Here is a 21,647-nt window from a genome sequence, read left to right on the forward strand (position 1 = left end):
GGAAAATACGGATCTAGATTTTTAACTTGAGCATTCTCCTGATTGGTCAGGTTTTTGTGTTATCTGCTTTGTAAACATATACCTGCAGCTGTTTACATAAAAATTTCCATCAACAAATTTCCATCAAGTATTGCACTATGAAGGGGCTTCTTTGTATATAGTGGGTTTTATATTTGCTTTCATGAGAGAATAATATAGAGTTTAATGGGAAGAAACTGTGAGAGAGAAGTCTAGTGGAGTCCTACTTCTGGACTTATGGGCCCAAGATTTCTAATACTGCGGAGTTTTTGTAGTTTTTATGTTAGCTGCATTTGTATTCTGAGATCAGAGCAAATTCTGAAACTGGCCCGCTGAAAGGAAAGGTGGGGGTGTCTGTGTGTGACACTAAGCATGGGAAGAGGCGGACACTTTAGTAAGGTCTCCAGTACTCCCTGGAACTTCAGACATATGTCATACTTTTTTATCTTGTAAATGTAACACAAATAGCAACAAGAATGGCAAATGGCTTACATCTCAGATTGCAAGATTTGCAGTAGTAGGGATTTTGTAAGAAAACAAGAAGCCACAGATTTGGTCATGTCATTGGAACACATATTATTTAATGCAGACTTCTAGTATATGCATGCATCTGTTTTTGCAGGCTAACATTGAGCATTTTGATACAGAGCTTTAGCAGACCACAGTGTTTGTAAGATTAAAAGACAAGGTCATCAGGCCACAGGGCATCTTCAATTTGATCCTTTGAAAATAGGTGAATGTTGTAAAAAGTTGTAGGAGAGTTTTTAGAAGTGAGAATATTTTACTTCTGTAACAAGAATTTCATTTCTTATCTCTTGATTTTTTTAGATATTTCAGTTTTCAAATAACATTAAAAAAAAATAACCTCTGAAAAGGACCCTTGCCTGTAGCAGGAAGCATAATCTCCCCGTTTCTCTCTTTCTCTCTCTCATTATATGCTGGCATGAACACTCTGACATTGCTAATTGCCTCCACATTACACTGGCTGAATTCCAACAGTAGTGGCATAAAAATTAATGAACAAGACAGAGCTCACACATAAGGAACATATGGTGCAATAGCGGTCAATTGCATTCGAGTTTAAAATAATGTCTTGAGAGAATCATGATCAAAGCAGTTTCACAAAATGAAAAGGGCCAGATTCCACTTGTGCTATGTATCTATGCTACCTCACTGTCCTCACTGAGAGTGTGAATGTGAACAAGGAGATTCCCCAAACTGTAAACAGAGAATGCCAAAAAGTTGTTTCATTTGAAAATGTAGTAGGAATTTCCCCCACTATTCTTACTGCGAAAAATAGCGTGAGTTAATTTTCTGCTGGGGAGCAAAGCTAGGGGAAAAAATGTTATTTGAAATGGAGAGAATTCTTCAAAGATGTTATCGCTGTCTCTGCTAACAGTGCCTTCACAGTGCAAGCTATGCAGTTTACAGAAAGGTGACACAGTTATTTCCCATTATCCCAAAATGTGCAATTTAAAGTTAACACAAGTCGGTTTTATCTGTGTATATGCTTCTCGCAAAATCCAGATTTCAAGGCAATTAAGATACTGTTAATACAAGGTACTCTCAAGATTCTTTCAAGTTGAAAGCTTCCTTAAGATTAATGTTAAAATTCAGGTTTTATTCTCTTGCCAAAGTACATGCTAGGTAACCTCTTGTTAACATTAATGGGAGTTAAATATTTGCACTCAGAGGAAAATAGACCCCAGATATGATAGAAACTGCTTATATTACATAATATAAATAAGCACTGCTTGTTTAATAGCTTTTACTGCCTTATTGTGGAAAGAACTGTTACAGTAGTATTCCAAGGTCTTACAGTATAAATTATTGATTTTTATTACGCTAGTGATTTCCTACCATGTTCTTTGTCTCCTGAGATTTGAACACTAACTTTAACTTACATGGGACAAGTCCTACAAGAGTTTAATGAATGGCCCAAATAAATCACTCTATCAGTGCAGAGTTCATATACATGGAAAGGAGCTTTGTATCCCTTCAGTGCCTGTTTCCTCAGCCAGATGAGGTACTTCAGCCTGTTCCCCAGGTTAGAGCAGCCTGGGTGTGGCCCAAACTGAAATGTGGCTGCAGATGGCCCCGCTGGGTCATTAGAGCCACTGGAGAGAGCTGGAATGCAGAAATGCTCAAGCCAGTCCCCAATATGCCTCCTGCTACTCTGCAGGAATTTCCTTGGGGCTAACTCACACTGGCTCATAGCCATTTCTCCTTTAACTCCTAGAAGGATAAAGAAGAGTTAGAACAGCTTACTGGGGCACTGGGAATGACTGGTAGACAGACCTGTCTGGATATGAGTCTTACCTGTGTTTGAATTTTTCTCTGCTACTTAAAGTGTTTCTCAAAGAATTACTGAACTATCCTTTTGGTAATCTAATCCTGAAGCAGTAATTTATTTTCATCTGGATTCTCAGAATATGATATAATTTTGATTTCAGTTGAGCTTTTATTTACTTATTTTATGTTTAAATAAAATAGTTGATTTTAAATTTTGAGCACAGTTTTGGCTTTTGCTTAAGACACATTACAAATGTTATTTTAAAGGACAAATCATGCAATATTTGAGAGGTGAGTTCAGTGCAGTATAGTGGCTTCAGCATACCCATTTGCATTTACAGTGCAATTAGGTGCTATTCTCCCACAATTAATGGGCCAAATGACACTCCCACTTACTATAATAAACTTTCTGATATGAATCAGAGATAACTGAGATTGATACTGAGACTTATGGAAATGCCCTGTTCTGCAGAGATGCGGCAGGGAGAGAACAGCACCTGCTGAGTTGCTGTTTCTGCTGCTCTTACCACGCGCTGGTCTTGGTCCGTATATGAGGAAGCAGCCTTTCTCTCTTCTCTCCCTTTTCATAAAAGAAGGCAAAGGGTACCAGATGGCATGTGTTACAGAGCTTTTCCTTCTAGTGCAGAATTTATTTCCAAGATGTAGAATTGTGAGGATTCCTTCAGTCATCCCCCCAGAGTCACAGGTTTGGTATCTCGCCAATGGCATGTAATACACTTCCTGGCATGCTGTAGGAGAAGTAAAATTAGTTCAGAACTTCACTTCACTCTTGCGGCTTTTTTTTTTTCCTGTGCTATTTGAACATGCCTGGAAAAGGATCAGTGTTTAAGATTTATTAACCATTTCATTTCTGAGTGGGCCATAGCCTCTCAGCCTGGTTGTAGACTTGGACAGTTGTCAAAATCTGTGAACATTGAGTCTTGTTCCTTAATGCCATGTGCTTTGTTCTGTTTCCTTGCTATGGACTAAATAATTGAGAGATAACTGGAAGTGACTAAAAAAATCCTTCATTTATGACGCTTTTCTTACAAAAATATTACTGGTAAAAATTATTTTTCAGGACTTGGGACTTCCAGATGTGGTTTCAGGGTTGCTTTTGAAGACAAAAGAAAAAGAAAACAAACTAGAAAATTCAAGTAATTATTGTAGGTTGTTTCCCTTAACATTTTGAAGTGAATTTAAAGCTACATGAAAAAAATCCTCATTAAATAGTTATTGCAACTAATTGAATATTATATACTTACAGATATTTCTCTGGTTTGCAAATTTAGTTGCAACTTAACAAGTTGAGTGTCAAAATGTTTATTTCAAGGGACTTCAGCAAAAAACTTCATTTAGGTATTGGGACATCACAAATAAATTCTTTACCATTTGCTTGCTTTCTTTTCTTTAGACAAAATTTTTAATTATGTTATGGGTATGAGTATTTGTTTAATATTATGAGGAAAATTATTAGGATTTTTTTTTTTTTTTGCTATCCCTCTTACCATTCCCTTGTCATTTTATGGTGTGCTGCACTGTTATCTCAAGAACAATACACATCACATTGTATGCATGTAGTTGAGGGCATGTTTATATGAAAAAGGAGATTGTTTCTGTCTTGCTATAATCCATGTTTGTACAATTCTTTCAATGTCTTTTAATTGTTTTGAACTCTAAAATGAAATGACTTCTAGATAAAATGAGCTTTCAGCTCTCTCCTTTTGTGACAGATTCCAGAGCATCTCTACCTCAAGGCACGTTTGGTCACCATTTTGCCTTTGTGACCCTTTCTAACCTGTACCACTCAGCAGGCTAGCACTAATGTCAGTACTGTTTACTTGGGCAAGACTGATGGCATCCAGGTGGAGTTTCCAGTCCTTTTTTTTTTTTTTCCTTTCCTTTTTTTTGCCCTTTTCTTTATACAGCCATGGAATACATACCCTAACCAAAGAGTCAAGCAGCAGGGTGTTTTGCAGATCTGCCAGGTTTTTACTTTACAAATTAGTTGACATTGTCATTTTCTTTTGTACAAACACAGGACAAAACCCCCACTCGGGAAATGGCATGGTTTAACTAACTTCAGTGGTGTTATACCAGTCTGAGGTGTATGAAGGATCTGGCTTTTAAATCTGAATTTTTCCCTTTATTTGACCTTTTCTAAATACATTTTCTTTACACTTTGTGGTCAGCTTGCAATCCTCACTTCTCACTGAATTACTGACACCAGCGCACTTCATTGAGTTAATCACTTGTATGCTGGTTTAGTGACACCAGTTACTCAAATGCCTTTTCCCTGCTTTTGTTTCATTATTTCATCTAGATGTTGTTCAAATTAGTATAAATCAGTCCACTTACAGCTTTTGACACTTACAATTTAAGTACTGAATTACCGTCCTTGACAGCTGAAAATTGCACATTCTCTGAATTTAAGACAGGAATGTAATTCTTGGCAATTAATAATAGATCATTAGAAATACTCTGAAAGTATCCACAACTGAACTGTAAAAGCAGTGTGACTGATCAGAATCCTACTGAGTGCTGCAGCAGCGCCTGTCGGGGAGAGAATATTTAACAGCGAGTGCTTGCCTTCCTCTGCAACATCAGCTCCTCCAGCCAGCATAAAAGCAGGGTGGGAAAAGTCGCCGGTTATGTCTTGGGGGACCAACCTCTGCAAAGAGCTGAAATACCATTAGTGTGGCAAACTGTGCCGGGTACTTCTCATAGCCAAGTACAGGAAGTCCAGTATAACCCCAGCGCTCAGCTGAGGTTACATTTCTTTAATGCACAGAGATCAGGAGCCTGCCACTGGAATGCAGCGGGAGGCTCCATCCTTTCGCTCCAGCTGCAGAGCTCGTGATCTTACCTCATTTCCACAGAACAGCTAATGTGGTGGCTGCTTTTCCAATGTTCATACCTGTTCCTGGAGGAGATGAGCAGATGCAGCCCACTGAATTTTAGAGAGAAGTTGCTGAATGAATTATTTGCCCATACAAAAAAAATACAGATTTGTCAACAAGTGCTAATCTCTAAAGAGGAAGCTTTGTAAACATATTTTACCTCCTGCCCTTTGGTCTTGAAAGTGATTTCCTGATTACAAGAGTGGGGTGCAGCACTCCTCTTGCCTGTGCTCACCTATTAGTGCTGCAGCATCATTGTAACTCTGCCACTGAGTGTTTGTGCACTGATGACCTAGTGCTGAGATATTAAAGCTAAACAAAGAACCCCAAAAATAACAATTTGCTGTTTTCCAGTTTTACACTTAAAACAAAATGTCTGAATTTCTTTCTGATTAGTATTGCAGAGCTGTTTTACGCATAGGTGAGTCTTTCATTATCTGTTCTACATTAGCTTGGTGGTCAGTCTGTTTAGAAGCTGGAGGTCCCTGCAATCAGAGAAAATCCTGCTTATTGTGCCTATTTTCTTGTGAAAGTGAGTCACGTGTGCTTTTGTTACATTTATGGTAGTTGATTGAAATGCAGAGCAAGAACTCCTTTTGAAGGTTTGTAGCATTTGTGGACTTGTTATGAAATACCCATCCAAGAAAGTAGTCAAGACTTAAGTCTCAAACTAAAATTTATTTACCACTAAATAAACGTCTTATTATTACTTACTGTGTCTTTGTGCAGGTGCACAGTCACTCTTGCTGCTTTTATCGCTGATAACATACTAGGAGCTAATTTTAAATCATTTTGAAAGGTAATTTAAACTAAGAAATCTGAAGTTTTATGCTATTGTCTTGATCTGGTAGTGTTTTCTTCAATATGTCTGGAGGCAAGAGAGAAGGAAGGGAGAAATGATGCTTACTGAAGCTAATCTTCCTAGGCCCCATGTATCAACATTTCTGTAGAGTCCTGTGCAGAACTAGGCAGAATATCTGCTTTAGGCTCCTGCTTTGAAACACCCACAGAAGGAGCCTCTCCCTCTGCCCTGAAGATAGAGGAAGCCTGGACAGAATAAACTTTCAGAATACCCTCTGCTGATGCTTACTAATTGTTAAAGAAGTCAGGAAACTGTTGTCCTAAAAAAAGCTTACTCAAGTTGCATTCATTTGAATGTATGCTTTTCAAAACTTGACAAGCCATTAAGTAATGGCACAACAGCACAAGGCTGGCTGGCTCTGAAACAGCCCTTAGTGCAGACCAAGGTATTTCTTGCTGCTGCAACAGGGCAGATCTCTGCACAGGCAGTAGGGTGGAGAGAGCGGTATCCCTGCCTGTAGTCACACAATTGCCTGGCAGAAGGTTGGGAATACAGCCCATTAGGCCAAATTCTTTGGAAAACTGTCTAATAAATAGATATAAGTCCAAAGGTATTTGAGCTTAAACTTGCACTAAAAATTCTTCATTTTTTTATGTAGAGAAACATTCCAAAATTTTGTAGTTGACTGCTGCTGAGGTGAGTTACATTTTCACATGTATGATGAATTCAGACAATGTTTCTGCAAAAGTTAGGTGGTTACTTGCAATGCTAAAATGGACATTTGCTCAAAAGAGAAGACATGTCTAGTTTCATTGCTACTTCAGAAACTAAAAAAAAAGAAAAAAAATTTAAATTGCACCAATAAAAAGGTCTTGCATCATGCCTAAGGTCATTAGCATCTGGCTTTGGGAAGCTGCCAAAGGGAATGAATTTCAAAGACTGAGACTATTAGCTGAGAGCCTGCCAGTCCCAGGAGGTCTTACCTCAGTCTTAGAGCAAGAGCTTCCTGGCAGATCTTAATAGCTGTGACAGTACTTTGAGTGCGAGGATATCACTTAGGAGCGAGTCTAGGACTACATGGGACTTGGAAGGAACTTTTGTAACACAGTGAATGGCTCCAGGAAGCCACCCGAGCCCAGCAACCGGGCAGTGTGCAGGTGTTGCCTGCTCACAGAGGTTCTCTCTGCTCCGGGGGAAAACAGATGCTTTTCTGCACCTGCTCTGCTTTCAGCCCAGCTCAGAGGAATGCACTGCATTAATCTTGTACAGAGGTGACCAAGGCAAGGTGAATCGGCAGGGTCTCTTCCCCAGCCATGAACAGGCAGCTCTCTAGATGAGCACTGCTGTATATAAACCCTCAAGCCAAGAATAGGCAGCGGTGCATATGTGTAGCAGGCACTGCTCCTGCTCAGTCCTCCAAATACTTCTCCAGCCAAAAACGCCAATCTCTTCTAGCTAACCTGAAACGAGTCGCAGTCAGATTGTTTTATCAAGTCCCCTGTCTTTGTCAGGCACTGAGGAATGGATCTATGGTTGCACATTATCGGCCTGTTAATGTGACACCGCAGATTAAAATAAGTGCCCATCCCTTCCAGCAGCCTTTCACAAACACAGTAAGGGAGGTCAGAGGAATGCAGGCTCTTCTGGGGTACAAACAGCAGCCCAGGGGTATGCTTTGGAGCACATACATCCATTTTAAAAGCGGAGAGTGTGTGTGTCTGTGTGTTTTAGCACATACATAGAACCAAAAAGAGCTTGCTTGGGCTGAGGCATCCCAGAAGTGAACTACCAAAAAACCCCCAAGAAATAAACCCCCCAAATAAATGAGGCAAACCTAGTCAACTTCATCACTGGTGTAATTTCTTTCCTTCAGTGCTTTGTGTCCCTTTTTCAGTGTACTTCTCTACTCAGTGTCAGTTATTGTCCCCAGACATTAAAAAGCTAATGTTCTCACCATGCTACTGATGGAAGTGATGGAAGTATTTCACTGATAGTAAAATGAGTGAGCACAAGCACGAATGTTCATCAAAACGTGCCTTGCTTCACTTTCAAGTTCACCCTACTGTTGTTCTCACCTATTATTGATGGATCATTGGCAATCCAGGTGTAATAGAAGCGCCTGAAATCACTTGCACGGCTATATTAGTGTACAAACATGAGGCAGTTGTTCCAGTGGTGTATTGGTGTTGTACTACATAGCGATTAAATAGATCTTCTTCAAATAAGAGCCATTGTTGTTCCACAGGGAGCCTGTGGCTCATCACTCTTCTACATGAGATCACTGCACAGCAGAATGAATTTCGCAAAACATAGTGCAGGTAACTCTAAAACGGGATGGATTACTGCCTTGCTTCAACCTCAGTAATGATGGCTGTTCTCAGTTTAGTTCCCATATGGATTCAGTTTAGTTCTCACATTGCTAAAACTGGCATATTTTTTCTTGTTAGTTTGGGGTTTTTTCCCGATAAATGGAATCCTATTCAACACGATCAGGGAAAGCAAGGATTTGAGTGAGCTGTGAAAAGAAAACATGTTTTTCAACAGTTGATCTCTCTGGGGCTAGATTTGGGTGGTAGATGGGACAGGGTGGGAAAGCACGCACTGTCTGCAGGCCCCTCAAGTGTCTGTGTGATGCCTTTCCTCAATAGCTAAAGTAAGACATAATTTTAAATATCTGCTTGTGCTATCATAGGCCAGTGGATTTTGTTATATGAGTAGCCAGATAATTTTTTGCAAGAAATAGAGGAAAACTTCATATGGTTCAGGTTTGTTGGGTTTTAATTGCAGGTTCAGTGGCATCCTTCATGCAGTTTTATCTGTAAAGTGAAAAAAGTTTAAAAGTGACACACAAGTCACTTAAGTATTTAAAAAATGTTAACAATCTGTTTATGCTTAAATTTAACTTCAAAGAAACCAACTGAATCTGAAATAAAGTATTTTGACAAAGACTAAGCAGTTTGATCCAAAATAAATTTGTGAAGAGCTGCTCAAATACTTTTTCCAAACTGTAATTGAAAAGTAATTTGTCCACATTTTTGCTATTAATATTAAATGAAAATCTAGCTTATTGTTCTTAAAAATGCAATTTTTTTATTTTATTTTTTTTTTTTAAATTCTGAAATACTGATAGGCTCGTTAAAAGGAGATCAGTGCTCATGCCACTCCTGCCACAGCTGCTTGGGGCCAGGTACTGGCATTGCTAATTGGGTGTGTTTTTGCCTGAGGCAGCACAGCAGGATGCTGGACCTGGTGTCCCCTCCATGTTCCCTACATGTGTGCTTGAGTGATGCTTGTGCTTCCTGGTGAAGAAGTGTTTGATTTCAGAGAGGAGGAGCAAATGCTCTTTAGTGTGGATGTCTTTCTTTGCCCAAGATCATGATTCCATTATTGGTTCATTTATTTGTCAGTCATGTTTCAAAGTCCAGCTGGATGTTCAGAGTTTGATAATTTCCAGTCCTGGGTATGGTTGCTAGACACCTGAAATTTGTAAACTGCAGCTCTTTGGTAAACACTTCTTCCAAACTGCATTTATTTAGTAGAGAGATAATAAAGCAGGTATCTGCTGTACTCCTGGTCACAACTGTTGTTTACATAGGCTCCTTGGGCCAGTTTTTCTGATTATAACTGGCTAGGTGTGACGCAACACTTTAATTGGTACATAAAATAAGCAGCATGTTCCACTGCTAATGGCTGGACTGTATAGAGCAGTTTCTAATTAGACTAAAGAAGCTCCAAATACTGGCATTGTCACGAACTGGCTTTCCAGCTACTTATTTACATCATAAAATCTGAGTATGAAAGTAGCTTGCAAACACGTTTCTTATTCTGTGAGGCAGATGCTTCACAATGAATGTCATCCAGGTAATGTAGTTTGGAGAAAGCATCTTGATAAACAGAATATGAAATTTCTATGGCTACAAATGAGTTTTTAGGGCTTTCTAAAGAAGCTTATTTTTTAAATAGACCTATTGCAAAGGCTCTTCTATTTCTCTTTGCTGGCCAGTATAATATGATGGTTCAGCACAAAGACAGCTTTTTCTAAGTGTATAGAGGAAGAATTTGTAAATGCAGTGGGAACTATACATGTACTCTGCTGGTTTTATAAGCAGCAGTTGCCACTCACTTCCTAAAATGGAGCTCAGGAAAAAGTGTTGTTCTTGGGAAGAGGATGAAGCCACAAAACTGAATGAATGACAGGCTGTCTCTGTCCCAGGTTTATTGCATAATTTTGGGTAAATCACAAATTTACCAGATTGATCAAGGGAGATAATGCTTTCAATGAGGTTGTGATATTTTATTGGTGGGGTTTTTTAATAAAATGTGTTGAAATTACTTGAAAAGAATGGTGTCAGAGATATATGGAGTTTATTACAGATCTAGTATAAATTGTATTTCTGGGAACTAAACAGATTTATAGCAATGAGGACTTGAATGTATTCAGAGGATGCCCTTTTAGTAGTCCTTCTTTACTATAGGTAAAATTAAAGATCACACCAAGTATTTAATTTCTATTTAAAACTGCAACAGTTTTTTAATCAAGGTTGTGCTGACAATACCACAGCTTCATTTTACCATGAGGGATTTCAGAAGAAGATAGCGCTAAATGCTCAGGCTGAATTTAGTGTTTCTTCCCTCTTCAGGTTTTGTCTGAGGAGTTTTAGTGCTCCTTTAATCACAAGTCACAGAGGCTGGATGCCAGCTGCATCTCCTGTTTGTGGAAGAGACAGTTCAAAAAGAATATTCTCTAAATAATCTGTTGGACAAGGAGCTTATGTGAGAGCCATATCTGGGTGAAGAGTTTAACACAGAAAAATTTATGACAAGCTGTGGGCTTTGGAGCAAAGCATGTGGCCGGACTAATAAAAATGTCTCACAGTTACTGCTGGAGGGCTTGATCCTGCTTCCCTTCAAGCAAGCGACACAGGTCACGATGGTTGTGCAAAGGCAGGACAAAGTCTTTCAGCTTGTGGACGCCCTCAGCAGGAGGGGACACCTGTCCCAGCCATTGAAAAAGGCATCAAAAGTAATCCTGAGCTGCCATTAACCCCATGCTGCTCCAGTAAGGGCTGTTGCAGGGTAGTGGCCTTTACGTCTTATAGGGCAGTGACCATTCAGCTTGTCTCTCTAGGAGCCCCAGGCTCCTTCTTACCACCACTGTATGGTTTATTTTAATACTAGGACAACATAAAAGAGAAAAGGAGGTTTGTAGAAAGTCACACAAACGGTGTGTGTGTTTAGTATACCTGAAGGCTCGTTACTTCCTTGTGCTAATCCTGCCAGGCCTCCTCCTTCAATCACTTCTGTGTCGGTCTGGCAGTCAGCTTCCTGCCGATATTTTACCCGAAACCACTGCTCCATAAGAGACTTCTGTTTTACACCTGCCACCCTTCTTATGATTGTATGATTTCGCACCTTGTTCCAGCCCTGGCACTCCTCCAAGCAGTTCCCAAACGTGCACTAAAATTGGTTGGTCTTGAAGCACTTTTCTTCTTTCCACTTTTCATGCTATGCATACTTCCCTATTATTTTCAGCCACGATATTAATGGAGGGAAAGCCCAGGTAACCAGTCCAGGGCTTCAAAGCTATTAACAGGGCAGCTCTGGTTTCACCCTAAAATAGGTTTGTGCTTGCTCAAGTGCATTTCAAGAAGCATCAGTGATAAAATTTAAGGGACTCAGTAGCCGATACAATACTTAATTCACATCAGCTCTGTGTTTCTTGAATTGCTTCTCTCTGTTGCAACACTCAATCATTCCCACAAGTTATTTACTTCCCAGAGTTGCTGTCTGTGGCATCCCAGCCACTTTAACCAAGTCAAGTGTCCAGATCACCCAGATAGATACAGTTTGAGCTGACAGTTTAGCTCCAGTCTGAACACATTTAAGCTGATAATTTCTAGTATGCAAGTCTGTTTCTAATGCTGCCTAAATACCGGGTAGGAGAGGTTCTGTTTTTTCTATACAGTCTTCTGTCAGAAAGCTGAGACAGGGATTGGCAAAAGGAGGAAAGGGGCTGGAAAGCCTGTAAGCAGAGAAGGGCTCTGTGCTGGAAGTCTGCTCTGGGTTCAGAGGAAGGCAAAGTGGTGAGGAGATGAGAGGAGGGGAACTGCGGAGGCTGCCTGGGCAATGGGGCAAGGCAGCATTGGAAAATAAATGAGAGCTCACGGCAGATGCCAATTCCACAGCCAGCTATTCTTGGCATCAAATATAAAGCTTAAAGCAAGGAAAAGTTATATTTATTTATATATGTGTGTGCATGTATATGTATATATGTATTTTATTTTTAAAAGGTTTCTCTTATTTCCAGGTTTTAAATTATTTCAGATGCTGCCTCCACTGGATGTGCCACAATAACTCAAAGCTTCACAGAGACAAATCTATTATAGCTTATATCATAGAAGTGCCCAGAGGCCTCTTGTAGGGACAAAGCCCCATTGTGTCAGATGTTTTGGAAACATCGTGTAGATCTTTGATTTATAGTGGATTTTGAATCACCCTTAATAGTTTAATATTTGCCATCAGTGAGTTTCAGTTTTCATGCTTTGAAAGGGGCTTTGAAAGGACTTTTCTAGGTTCAGGGAAAAATTTCTATAGACCACTATAGCCAGCTCTGCATCCAATTTCTATATACCACCATTGCAAATACCAACAGTAGGCAAAACACGAGATATAAGTGATTCTGAAGATGTATCACTGTGGTAGATTTGAACAGTAACTGTAAAAACAGTAGGAAAATGAAAATTTTACTTTTTTTTGTGAAGTAATCTTAGAATTGAAATGTCTCTTTGCTAGCAAAGTATTTAGACATTCTGTGACCAAAAATGGAGGAGACAGAAATGTGATGAACACACTGAAGGATCTTTTGGAAGAACTTGGTGTAATATTTTCAGTTAAGTATTGTCAGTTTTGTTTTTTCCCCAGTAACAGCAGGGTTTATCCTAGCTGTTTGTTGCTAGGAGTCTTTTTTTGCTTTTGATAATCTTACAGACACTAGGTTGACTGTACAGTATAAAGTTGTTCTGTTGAGCATACCAATAGTAGGACAGTTGCTTGCACAATTTAGCAGCAAACTCTGTAAATAATATTGGAGGCTACTAGGACTGTTAATTTATTTTAACAAGTGCTTCTGTAAAGTTATAGCTTTGACCAGGAATAGTAATTTTATTCAATATGTGAACACGGTAATTTTGAATTTGTTTGGCATAATTAAGTAGCATCTGCTATGCACGAGTGTTAGAAGACAGTTGGATTGTGACTGCATAAAGTGATGGTTTGTGTTAGCCAGAGTTCCAACATTTTTGCTGATGCCGCTCACATCATCAAGGTATATCCAAAGCTACCACGAAGTAGCCAGGCAGCTTTTGCTGCAAGTTTCTCACATATTATCCTCCTGCACTCCACTTCTAAAGTCTTACCTCCCTTGTCCATAGCCAAAAGCTACTAACTTGGAACAAAGTTCAATCAAGACCCAAACATAATGAAGAAGGAGAAATCACAAAAGATGGAGTTAATGGCTGCAGCTACCGCTGTGGATCCTTTTGCCACAGGCTCTGAAAGTCTGGAAAATTAATCAAAGTTCAATCAAGGATGTATGATATTGCGGCTGCTGCTGCAGCAGTGTCTGCTGTCACCTGGGAGCTGTCCATTAAAAACAGCTCACTGCAAACCGTCCTGGTATCGACGTGCTACCCCGGTCGGAGGGGGTAGGCAGATGCTACTCCAGGACATTGCTATGCCTTCTGCTTTCACTCCTGGGTAAACTTCAGAAGTTTAACACATATTCTAGACATAAAAAGAACAGGCACATGTCTGGAGTAAGTAAAAGAGGCAGCTTTGAAGAAATCTACTAATGGAGGATGGGTGACGCTTTTAAGGAAGGTTTTTGGAATGTCACTGTAAAATAGAAACTGAAATTTTCTCCCAGTCAATTAGAAGAGTATGTAGATGGGAAGAGAACTGAGAATTAAGGTTTTGGTTAAAGCATAAAGCTGTAAGAAAAGTCTTCAGCAGAGTGGGAGACCTGGTAAATAAGGCTCTATGACAAGCATTGATTGTCATAGAAGTGACAGTACTTTAAGTATGGTTGTGAAACTCAACCATTTGGTCAGATATTTGTAGCTGATGAGCTTGCAAAATAATCTTCAGTAGATAAATTAGTAAAATTTTTTGCAATAATTCTTCATCCAAAATTTGTTTTAAAAAATACAGACTGCTTGCTTTTTATTTCATTGCCTGGGAAAAACGTGTCCTGTAACTTGTTTGATGTTTATGATTAAAACTTGGCAAGAGTTGTAGGCAGGGAAAATTCATCTTTCATTTTATCAGTCTGCCACTGAGACATGTCCTAGTCATCTCTCTAATACTCTAACACTCCCATGAAACAAAGCAAAATTGCCACCACTTGTATTACTGCTGTGTTACTCATCAGTTATTATATGCCATGGTTTAAACGGTCAAAAACCACTACCTGGTATTACAGAACAAGAAGGGCAGAAAAAAGAGGAGAAAATAAAAAAGCCATAACCAAAAGGAAGGAAGAGGCTGGAGGCTGTGAAAATAAATACAAAGCTCCATAGAGTAGGTGAAGGATCTCCTGTGTTGGTAGGATTCATCATCTTTGGGGAAAAAAGGAACAAAGAACATTACTGTTTCAGGTGTTGTATTGCCAGCTCTCCTTTCTTTAACCATGTGAATATGAGTGGCTACCAGTTTTATGGCAGGCATTTTATTCTGTCTTTGACACACCTCTGGCCCAATGTCACACCCTTTGGCCTTAGGGCACAGTCGTGGTTCCTGACTGTTCCTCTTATGACAACACCAAGTCTCTGGAATTCTGTCTCAGCCCTTTCAATCAGATAGCATAAACATGTCTGTCTCCCCATTGTATTTCTGCCTCGTTCATCAGAATGGCTTGACTGAAATTACTGGTATTCTTTTGATAAACCATTAATGTTAGAAAGGGGTTTGAATTTTTTTGTCAATTACTAAATCTTGGTGAAAGGCAGAAACTGCCTGTTAAAACTTGCGTTGTAATTTGAGGATTAAATGCTGCACCTCTGAGAAACATCAGTATCAAAACTGATTTGCTCTAAGAGACTTAACATTGTTAGGAGCTGCATTCTGACAGGGTAGATTCCTTAATAAGAGTTAGCAATTAAATGTTTTAAACTCCTCAGAAGACTTGCAAGATTAGAGGGCAGTTGGTAGACTTGTGCAGAAAGGGACATGTGTAGCCAATACCCACCTTAATCCCTGGCAGTGAAATACTTCAACTCCCATTATTGTTTGGTTATTAGATAAAATTGGAGAACTGCATTTTGCTTGCTAACACCTTTCTCATCTTTGGGAAGTTCTCAAAGAACTCAACTTTGCAAATTCTTATTTTTTCTAGCACTTTCATGCAAACCCATGCCAAACTAGACTGATCATGCAAAGAAAGATGGGCAAAGCTGCAAGTAATCTTTGGGGGTGTTCTTGCTGCAGCATTCCCATCTCACTCTTTATAGCTCTATCTCCAGCTGGGTGGGTTCTCATACGTGTATATGACTTTGTAGATGGAAAAATGTTGCAGTCTTTTGCCATCCATTTAGACAGAAGCTGCATGTCATTGTAGGTAAAAATGTTTAGAAAGGTAGAGAACAGAACCAATAGTTAGCTACTTTTCTATCTCAGCCCAACATGGGGTGCAGTGGGAGGAAGGAGCAAAAGAGTCCTTTAGTGCATACTCTCCAAAAATATTTAATAAACCTAATTTGGAGACTTGATAAATGCTCTCAGGTCCTAGAATGAAATTCTAAGTATTCAAGAGAAAGCCCCAGTTATGACAGAATTGGGTGAACTCACCACTGTGGCATATGTGATTATGCTTTCATTAGGAGTGATAAAATGCTGTTGTTGTTTGTCATCAAGTGTATGCTAAATGTCTTTTATTCAGTGCAAAGCAGCATTGAAGGGAAGAAACTAAAACACTAGAAAATGGAAGAGTGGGGTAGAGTAATACTGCAAGGTTAATGCTATCAATAGGTCAAGAGAGTGCAGTGTATAATTCTGGTGATCCTAAGAAACCTCCAAAAAGATTTACACAAATAATGAAGAATCCAAATTGGAGAATCAAAATACACAACTACAGAAATCATTGGGAGCAGGGGAAGGCTTTGGTAGGAGGATCATCAGCAGGAATATCTCAAGTAATGAATAATAATAAGCTATGACATGAACAAATGTACTGATTAGCTCGGAGGAGTCAAACCAAGTCCTTTGGTTTATTATGTTTCATGGTTTAAAGCTATATGCTTTAACACCAGAATACTAAAAAGCTTTTGCTGTGCAATGCATAATTAAGCCACATTTTATAAATATGCTACTATTAATGCTGAGAGATTTGCCTTGAAAACACCTGTAACTTAAAAACACCAAACTTTATTAGATGCAAATGTATTACGTAATCAAATTTTTCAGTGGCAAATACACTGTGACATAAAGCAACCATCAATAAGAGTTAAATGAAAATTACTGTTCAGGCCAGTCCTAATTGTTAATTGCAGTTTCTTGATCTTAGTGGCAGTCAGTGGGGAGGCACCATTTCACAGGGATGGGTCAGTGGTACTGGTGTTGGTCGTGTGTCTCTGGGTTTGCCATACAAAATGCTAACATTTAAAATATTGTGTAATGACTTCACTACTGATTTGGGCCACAGAAAAGTAATGCAATCAGCAGTTAGGTGAAAATTACTGCTGAAGCAGGGGTGCAAATGCAGAGAGTATTCAATAAACTTATCTTACTGGGTTGAATTTATCTAATTACCCTAAACAGGATGTAAGCAGCAAGACAGGGTAAACATTTAAACTCTGCTTAAACTGTTAGCCGAAAACAGTTTTGGACACTTTATAGCTTAGGCTACCTTACAAAATCAGCCTATGTGGAAATACTGAACAGGAAATTTGAGTTTCTCTGTTTCTCAGTGAGAACTGATCTAACTGGCCTTCCACACATCTTAGGAAACTTTTTCTAATACTTTATGCCTTTAGGAAGCCTGTTTGTAGTTTGACTAGTACTCAAAACCTGTGCTAGACTATGCACAGACAGCACACTAAGTTTAAATCTCTTTTCCTCTTCATGTGTTAGATTTTAAAAAACATTGAACTTGCAAGTTGTTTAAAACTCACAACTGTTATGTTTTGCTGACAGGTTATCAGTTCTCCTCATTTTCAAAGTCTGTTTCTTCTTTCCCCTCCTACTTCCCCAAAATCTTGTGTCCCTGTAGTCCTGGACAGCAATTCTTACTCCTTTTGACTTTTCTCCCTGAAAGGTGACCCAGGGCCCAGAGATCATGGGGCTGACCATTTTCTCACATTTCTTCTGAGAAATGTTTAATCCACACGTCTCTCCAAGGCAAGTGAGCAAAGCATTAAATTAGTGCGAAGATCTTTGCCAGCACCAGTTTAAGTAAGAGGGACATAGTGTATTATGTGATTGGAATTTAGGCCAAGCAGGCAGGACATGGAGGTTAATTGTGCAGCCAGCTCTGGGAGGAATAGCATGAGGCAGCAGCATGTGGTTGGGGAATTCAGAATTTACATGCCCATTTGCCTCGAGAATGTAGTGGCAGAACAAACCTACTCCCAGTGTTTAGTAGTACTGGGTTATTTTCGTGATACTCACTTTAGAATGATTTTATTTTTTTTTTAATCAAACACCAAAATTCAGGTCATGATTGAAATTTAAGACTCAGGAAAAATCTTTTCTTTTCTTGGAGATTGTATTGCACTTTGTGCTGTATGACTCAGTTTTTGTTTGTAGTGATTCCCTAGAGTTAATACCCATTTTTAACATACCCTAGATAATAAAATCAGTTAAGAGCAGCAGCTTTTTGTTTATAGTCAGTTCCATGTTTTGGAACTCTTCTCAAAACCATGAATACTCTTGCATTTGCTTAAGAAGTTTTAGCACTTCATAATCTGCCCCACATCCCCCTACATTCATGCTGCTCTGAGCACACAGGCTGGGACATGGAGAAGAAGGAACAGGCTGGGACAGGTGGGAGGAGAAAGCTGCTTTCATTGGGCTGCATTGTTACACTGTGATTTTAGGTATTTGTTATGACATATGTGGAGTTCAGACCTGGGGACCCTTTTCCTTTGCCCTCAGCACTGTTCCTGAGAAGAACATAATGAGGTACTATAGCTTCCTCAAAGAGCTTACAATTTACATAGATTTAAAACAAAAAACAAAAAAAAAAAAAAAAAAAAACCAAAAAAAAAAAAAAAAAACCAAAAAAAAAAAGTAATACAGAAGCAAGGAAATATAAATCAATTTAAATAACTTGCCTGAGGTGAAATAGTAATTCAGTGGCAGAACCCCAAGTAAAGTCCAGGACCTTTGTCTCAAGGCTGGTGCTCTGTCTCAATGTCTGTTTCTTTTCACAAAAAGCTGGTTTTCCAGGAAGCTGGAGGAAGCTTTAGGGAAGTCACCCTCTGCTTTCCATTTTGGTCATTCTTAAGATACATCTCGATAACTGCTCTGTACAAGTAAACTTGAACTATGAATCAGCTGAAATTACTAAAAATGCCGTTAATGTACCAGTATTCCTTTAGAAGTTGACCTGCAGATACAAATCATGCCTTGCACATGTCACATTATACTAGGGATCATTGGATTCTGCTAAAAGACACACAGGTAGTAAAACACTGAAAAATTGCTAATCAGAAATGATGAACAATTTCAAAAGAGCATGAATATGCTCCCATTAAATATTCATTGAAAAAGCTTGAATAATGAAAACAAAGCTTAAAATAAAAGACTGTTAGTAGATAATTAATTAAGAAAACAGTAAATTGGTCCTAAATTGTTTGCTATGGATAGTTAGCCCATTTAATAAGAATTATCATCTTCCAGGCAAATGGCAGATAGCTGGTAAATAGGTTTTTCCTGGGAACTTGCTAGAGGGGAGCACAGCTCTCCACACATCTAAGTTTTAGTCACTTATCATTTTGAAGTCAATTCAGAGCTTCTGGCAGTTTATGTAATCTTAAGCCACTCTTCTCACCTTTGTTGCAGAATCTTCAATCATGTTGAGTCCTTTTTAGTTAACATCACTGCTTATTTCATTAAGAAGGAAATATATTTTTAGTAACAAGGTGTGCCTTTGGCTTTGAGTTAACATCTTGAGAGAACAGCTAGGTTTTGTGCCCATCACAGAGCAGATGCTTTTAAAGCACTGCTGTTAAGAATCAGTTCAAATAACACCTTCTTGGCCATGACTTCTTGGGCTCTTTTTCCCACAGTTTACCAGACCAGTGATAATCCTTGTGTCCACAAGAGAAGTGCCTGGAGCATCTTGCAGGGCCCAGAGGTGGCACTGGAGCCTCCATGTGGTGCTCTGTTGGGAATGGACCAAGTCACACTGGTGGCTGACTCTTGCCACACTTGAGTGCTTTTTGCCAGGAGGATCTGGCAGACCATTCTAGGAAACTCCATCCCCCTCTCTGTTTTCCCATCTTGTTCAAGAGCTTAGCAGGAGAAATAAGGTATAGATGGAGAAACCTAAGGATTTAGGAGAGTGTGTGCTTCCTGTCATGCTCTGTAGGACCAGATTCTGGGATCACATTGGCCTTATCCTGGTCTGATTCCAATTACTGTCATGCATTTAATATTAACTTTACATCAGTATTTAGCAAAATGTAAATTCTTAAGCCTTGTGCATTTATCTAGTGAATAGTAAACAGGATTAGCAGAAGACAACTAATAAACCAACAATAATAATATGTTAGCTGTCTTCTCCCTACAGCCATCTTATTTCCTACTGCTTTCCTATAGGATTACAGGTATTCATCTGGTCAGATGTTGTCCTGGTATGTTCCTACAGGGGTTCCCTCTGAGTTCACTGCAACTTGCTCATGTCTCTCTGGTCTACTACAGTGTATTCCTGAGTTAGCAGAGTGCAAAGAAATTATCTACAGGAGTTAAAAGGCGAGGAGAAGGGAAGTGTTTTGTCCTAGGGGTTTGTTTTGTTTTGTTTTCTTTTTTTTTTTTTTTTTTTTAAATAGGTGAGAAAGGACTATGACAAAAATCCTGCTCTAGCTCACGAATGCAACCCAACACCTGAATAACTAAAACCAGATTTTGGCCCAATTACTAGAAAGTAATTCTTCTCCTGTCTTTATGACCTGTACTGCTGTTAATAGGAAGCTTCAACTTAATAAAAAGGAATAAAATTCAGCCCTAGCTCAAAAGTCAGTTGATAAGGGGAAATGTTTTAACTTTAAAAAAATACACACCCCACTCACAGACCTGCAAATGTTTGAGACCTGCAAATGTTTAAAAAGAAAAAAATCAAACCTGCAGCAGCTGCAATTTGAAAAACAACGCTGACACTAAAAATAAGTAATTTTACTCGTAAGTACTTCATAGCTTATTTGCAGATAGTTGTACACTCTGAGAAGAAGGGAAAAAAAAAAATTGTAATAGGCCCTAGGTCAGCTGCATTGATTTAATGCATTACTTAGGCTGCCAGAGCAGAGGTAGAATCTCCTCGCACTGCATTAGGAGCGCCTCAAGCCTCCGTGACTCCTTTTGATCAAATCTCTGTGAAAGATGAGTGTCATGCCCTCTCCAAGCCAGCTGTGAGGGGACTGCCCTGCGACTGGAGGAGCGCGCTGGAGCACAGCACTCCGGGGCAGCGAGGTGAGAGCTGGCTGCAGAGGTGAGAGGCAGACACAACTTCGTACTGTAGGTCTGGAGAACACCAAGGGGGAGGATCTTATTTCACTCCCCTGTGCACAGCCTGAGCATACATCAGACCTTGAGGTGCTCAGAGTCAGACAAGAGTAAAGAGGCGTGTGATGGTTCTGCCTTAGTACTTGTACAGGCAGGAGTGTTTCCAGTACTTCTTTGTACAACTCACTGAGGGAATGGGAAACTGTTTTATAGCTCTGGAAACATAAGCACAGTAAGAATGTCTGAGGTAAGGAAAGTTCTTTGCAGTTCTATATGAATGTATGTTTTTACTGTGCAACTTTTACTTATGGCTATGCACTGTGGAGATATAAAAAATGTTGCAATGGTGTTGTTTGGGGTAATGAACAATGGAGATGAGAGCTGTAGGGAGCTGTGCTCTCTATTTCTTAATTATGAAAAGATATTGTAAAAGTAGAAAACTAGTTTCTGTAAAAAAAAAAAATCTGTCTTTTCTTTCTGCTGTGCACTGTAAACAACTGTGTGACTTTCCGGTTCTACAGTAAGTAATGCAGAATTGCAGGCTGATTATAATAAGCAGAGCCATCACTTGTGTAATTGTTTTCCAATTGAAGTAGCAGCATGTAAATCATAAATACTTGACAATGTTTAATTGTACAAGTCCTCAATATACATTAATAGCAGTAAAATCTGTGATTTGTGACTCAGATGTGTTTTGAGTCAAGTGCTTTAACCAAATACATTACCATTATCATGACGTATAAATGCACTAGAGAGCAGACAACAATGTAATTTCACTACTAAGTTCTTTAGAAATTACCACTAAAGTGAAGTGTAATGTATGCCCTTTATGTGCAGTTTATTTTTGAGTATTTAGCATCCAGAAAATAAGGCAAGCAATTCTTTTCTTAGGATCAGTCTGTTTGTATTTTAGTGGTGGG

At 39.2% G+C, this 21,647-nt stretch overlaps 1 protein-coding gene across 1 annotated transcript in view; it reads left to right on the top strand.

The window, feature by feature from the left end:
- Positions 1-20,829: 20,829 nt before the first annotated feature.
- BNC1 (basonuclin 1) overlaps positions 20,830-21,647 on the top strand; it is an 18,614-nt gene continuing 17,796 nt past the window's right edge. The window contains exon 1 of the mRNA XM_041469173.1: positions 20,830-20,974. Coding sequence (XP_041325107.1) covers positions 20,966-20,974 — 9 coding nt within the window. The 5' untranslated portion in view covers positions 20,830-20,965. The remainder of the gene's footprint in view (positions 20,975-21,647) is intronic.

Source organism: Pyrgilauda ruficollis, unplaced genomic scaffold (assembly GCF_017590135.1).
Source record: "Pyrgilauda ruficollis isolate IOZ18807 unplaced genomic scaffold, ASM1759013v1 scaffold23, whole genome shotgun sequence".
Lineage (NCBI taxonomy): Eukaryota > Metazoa > Chordata > Aves > Passeriformes > Passeridae > Pyrgilauda > Pyrgilauda ruficollis.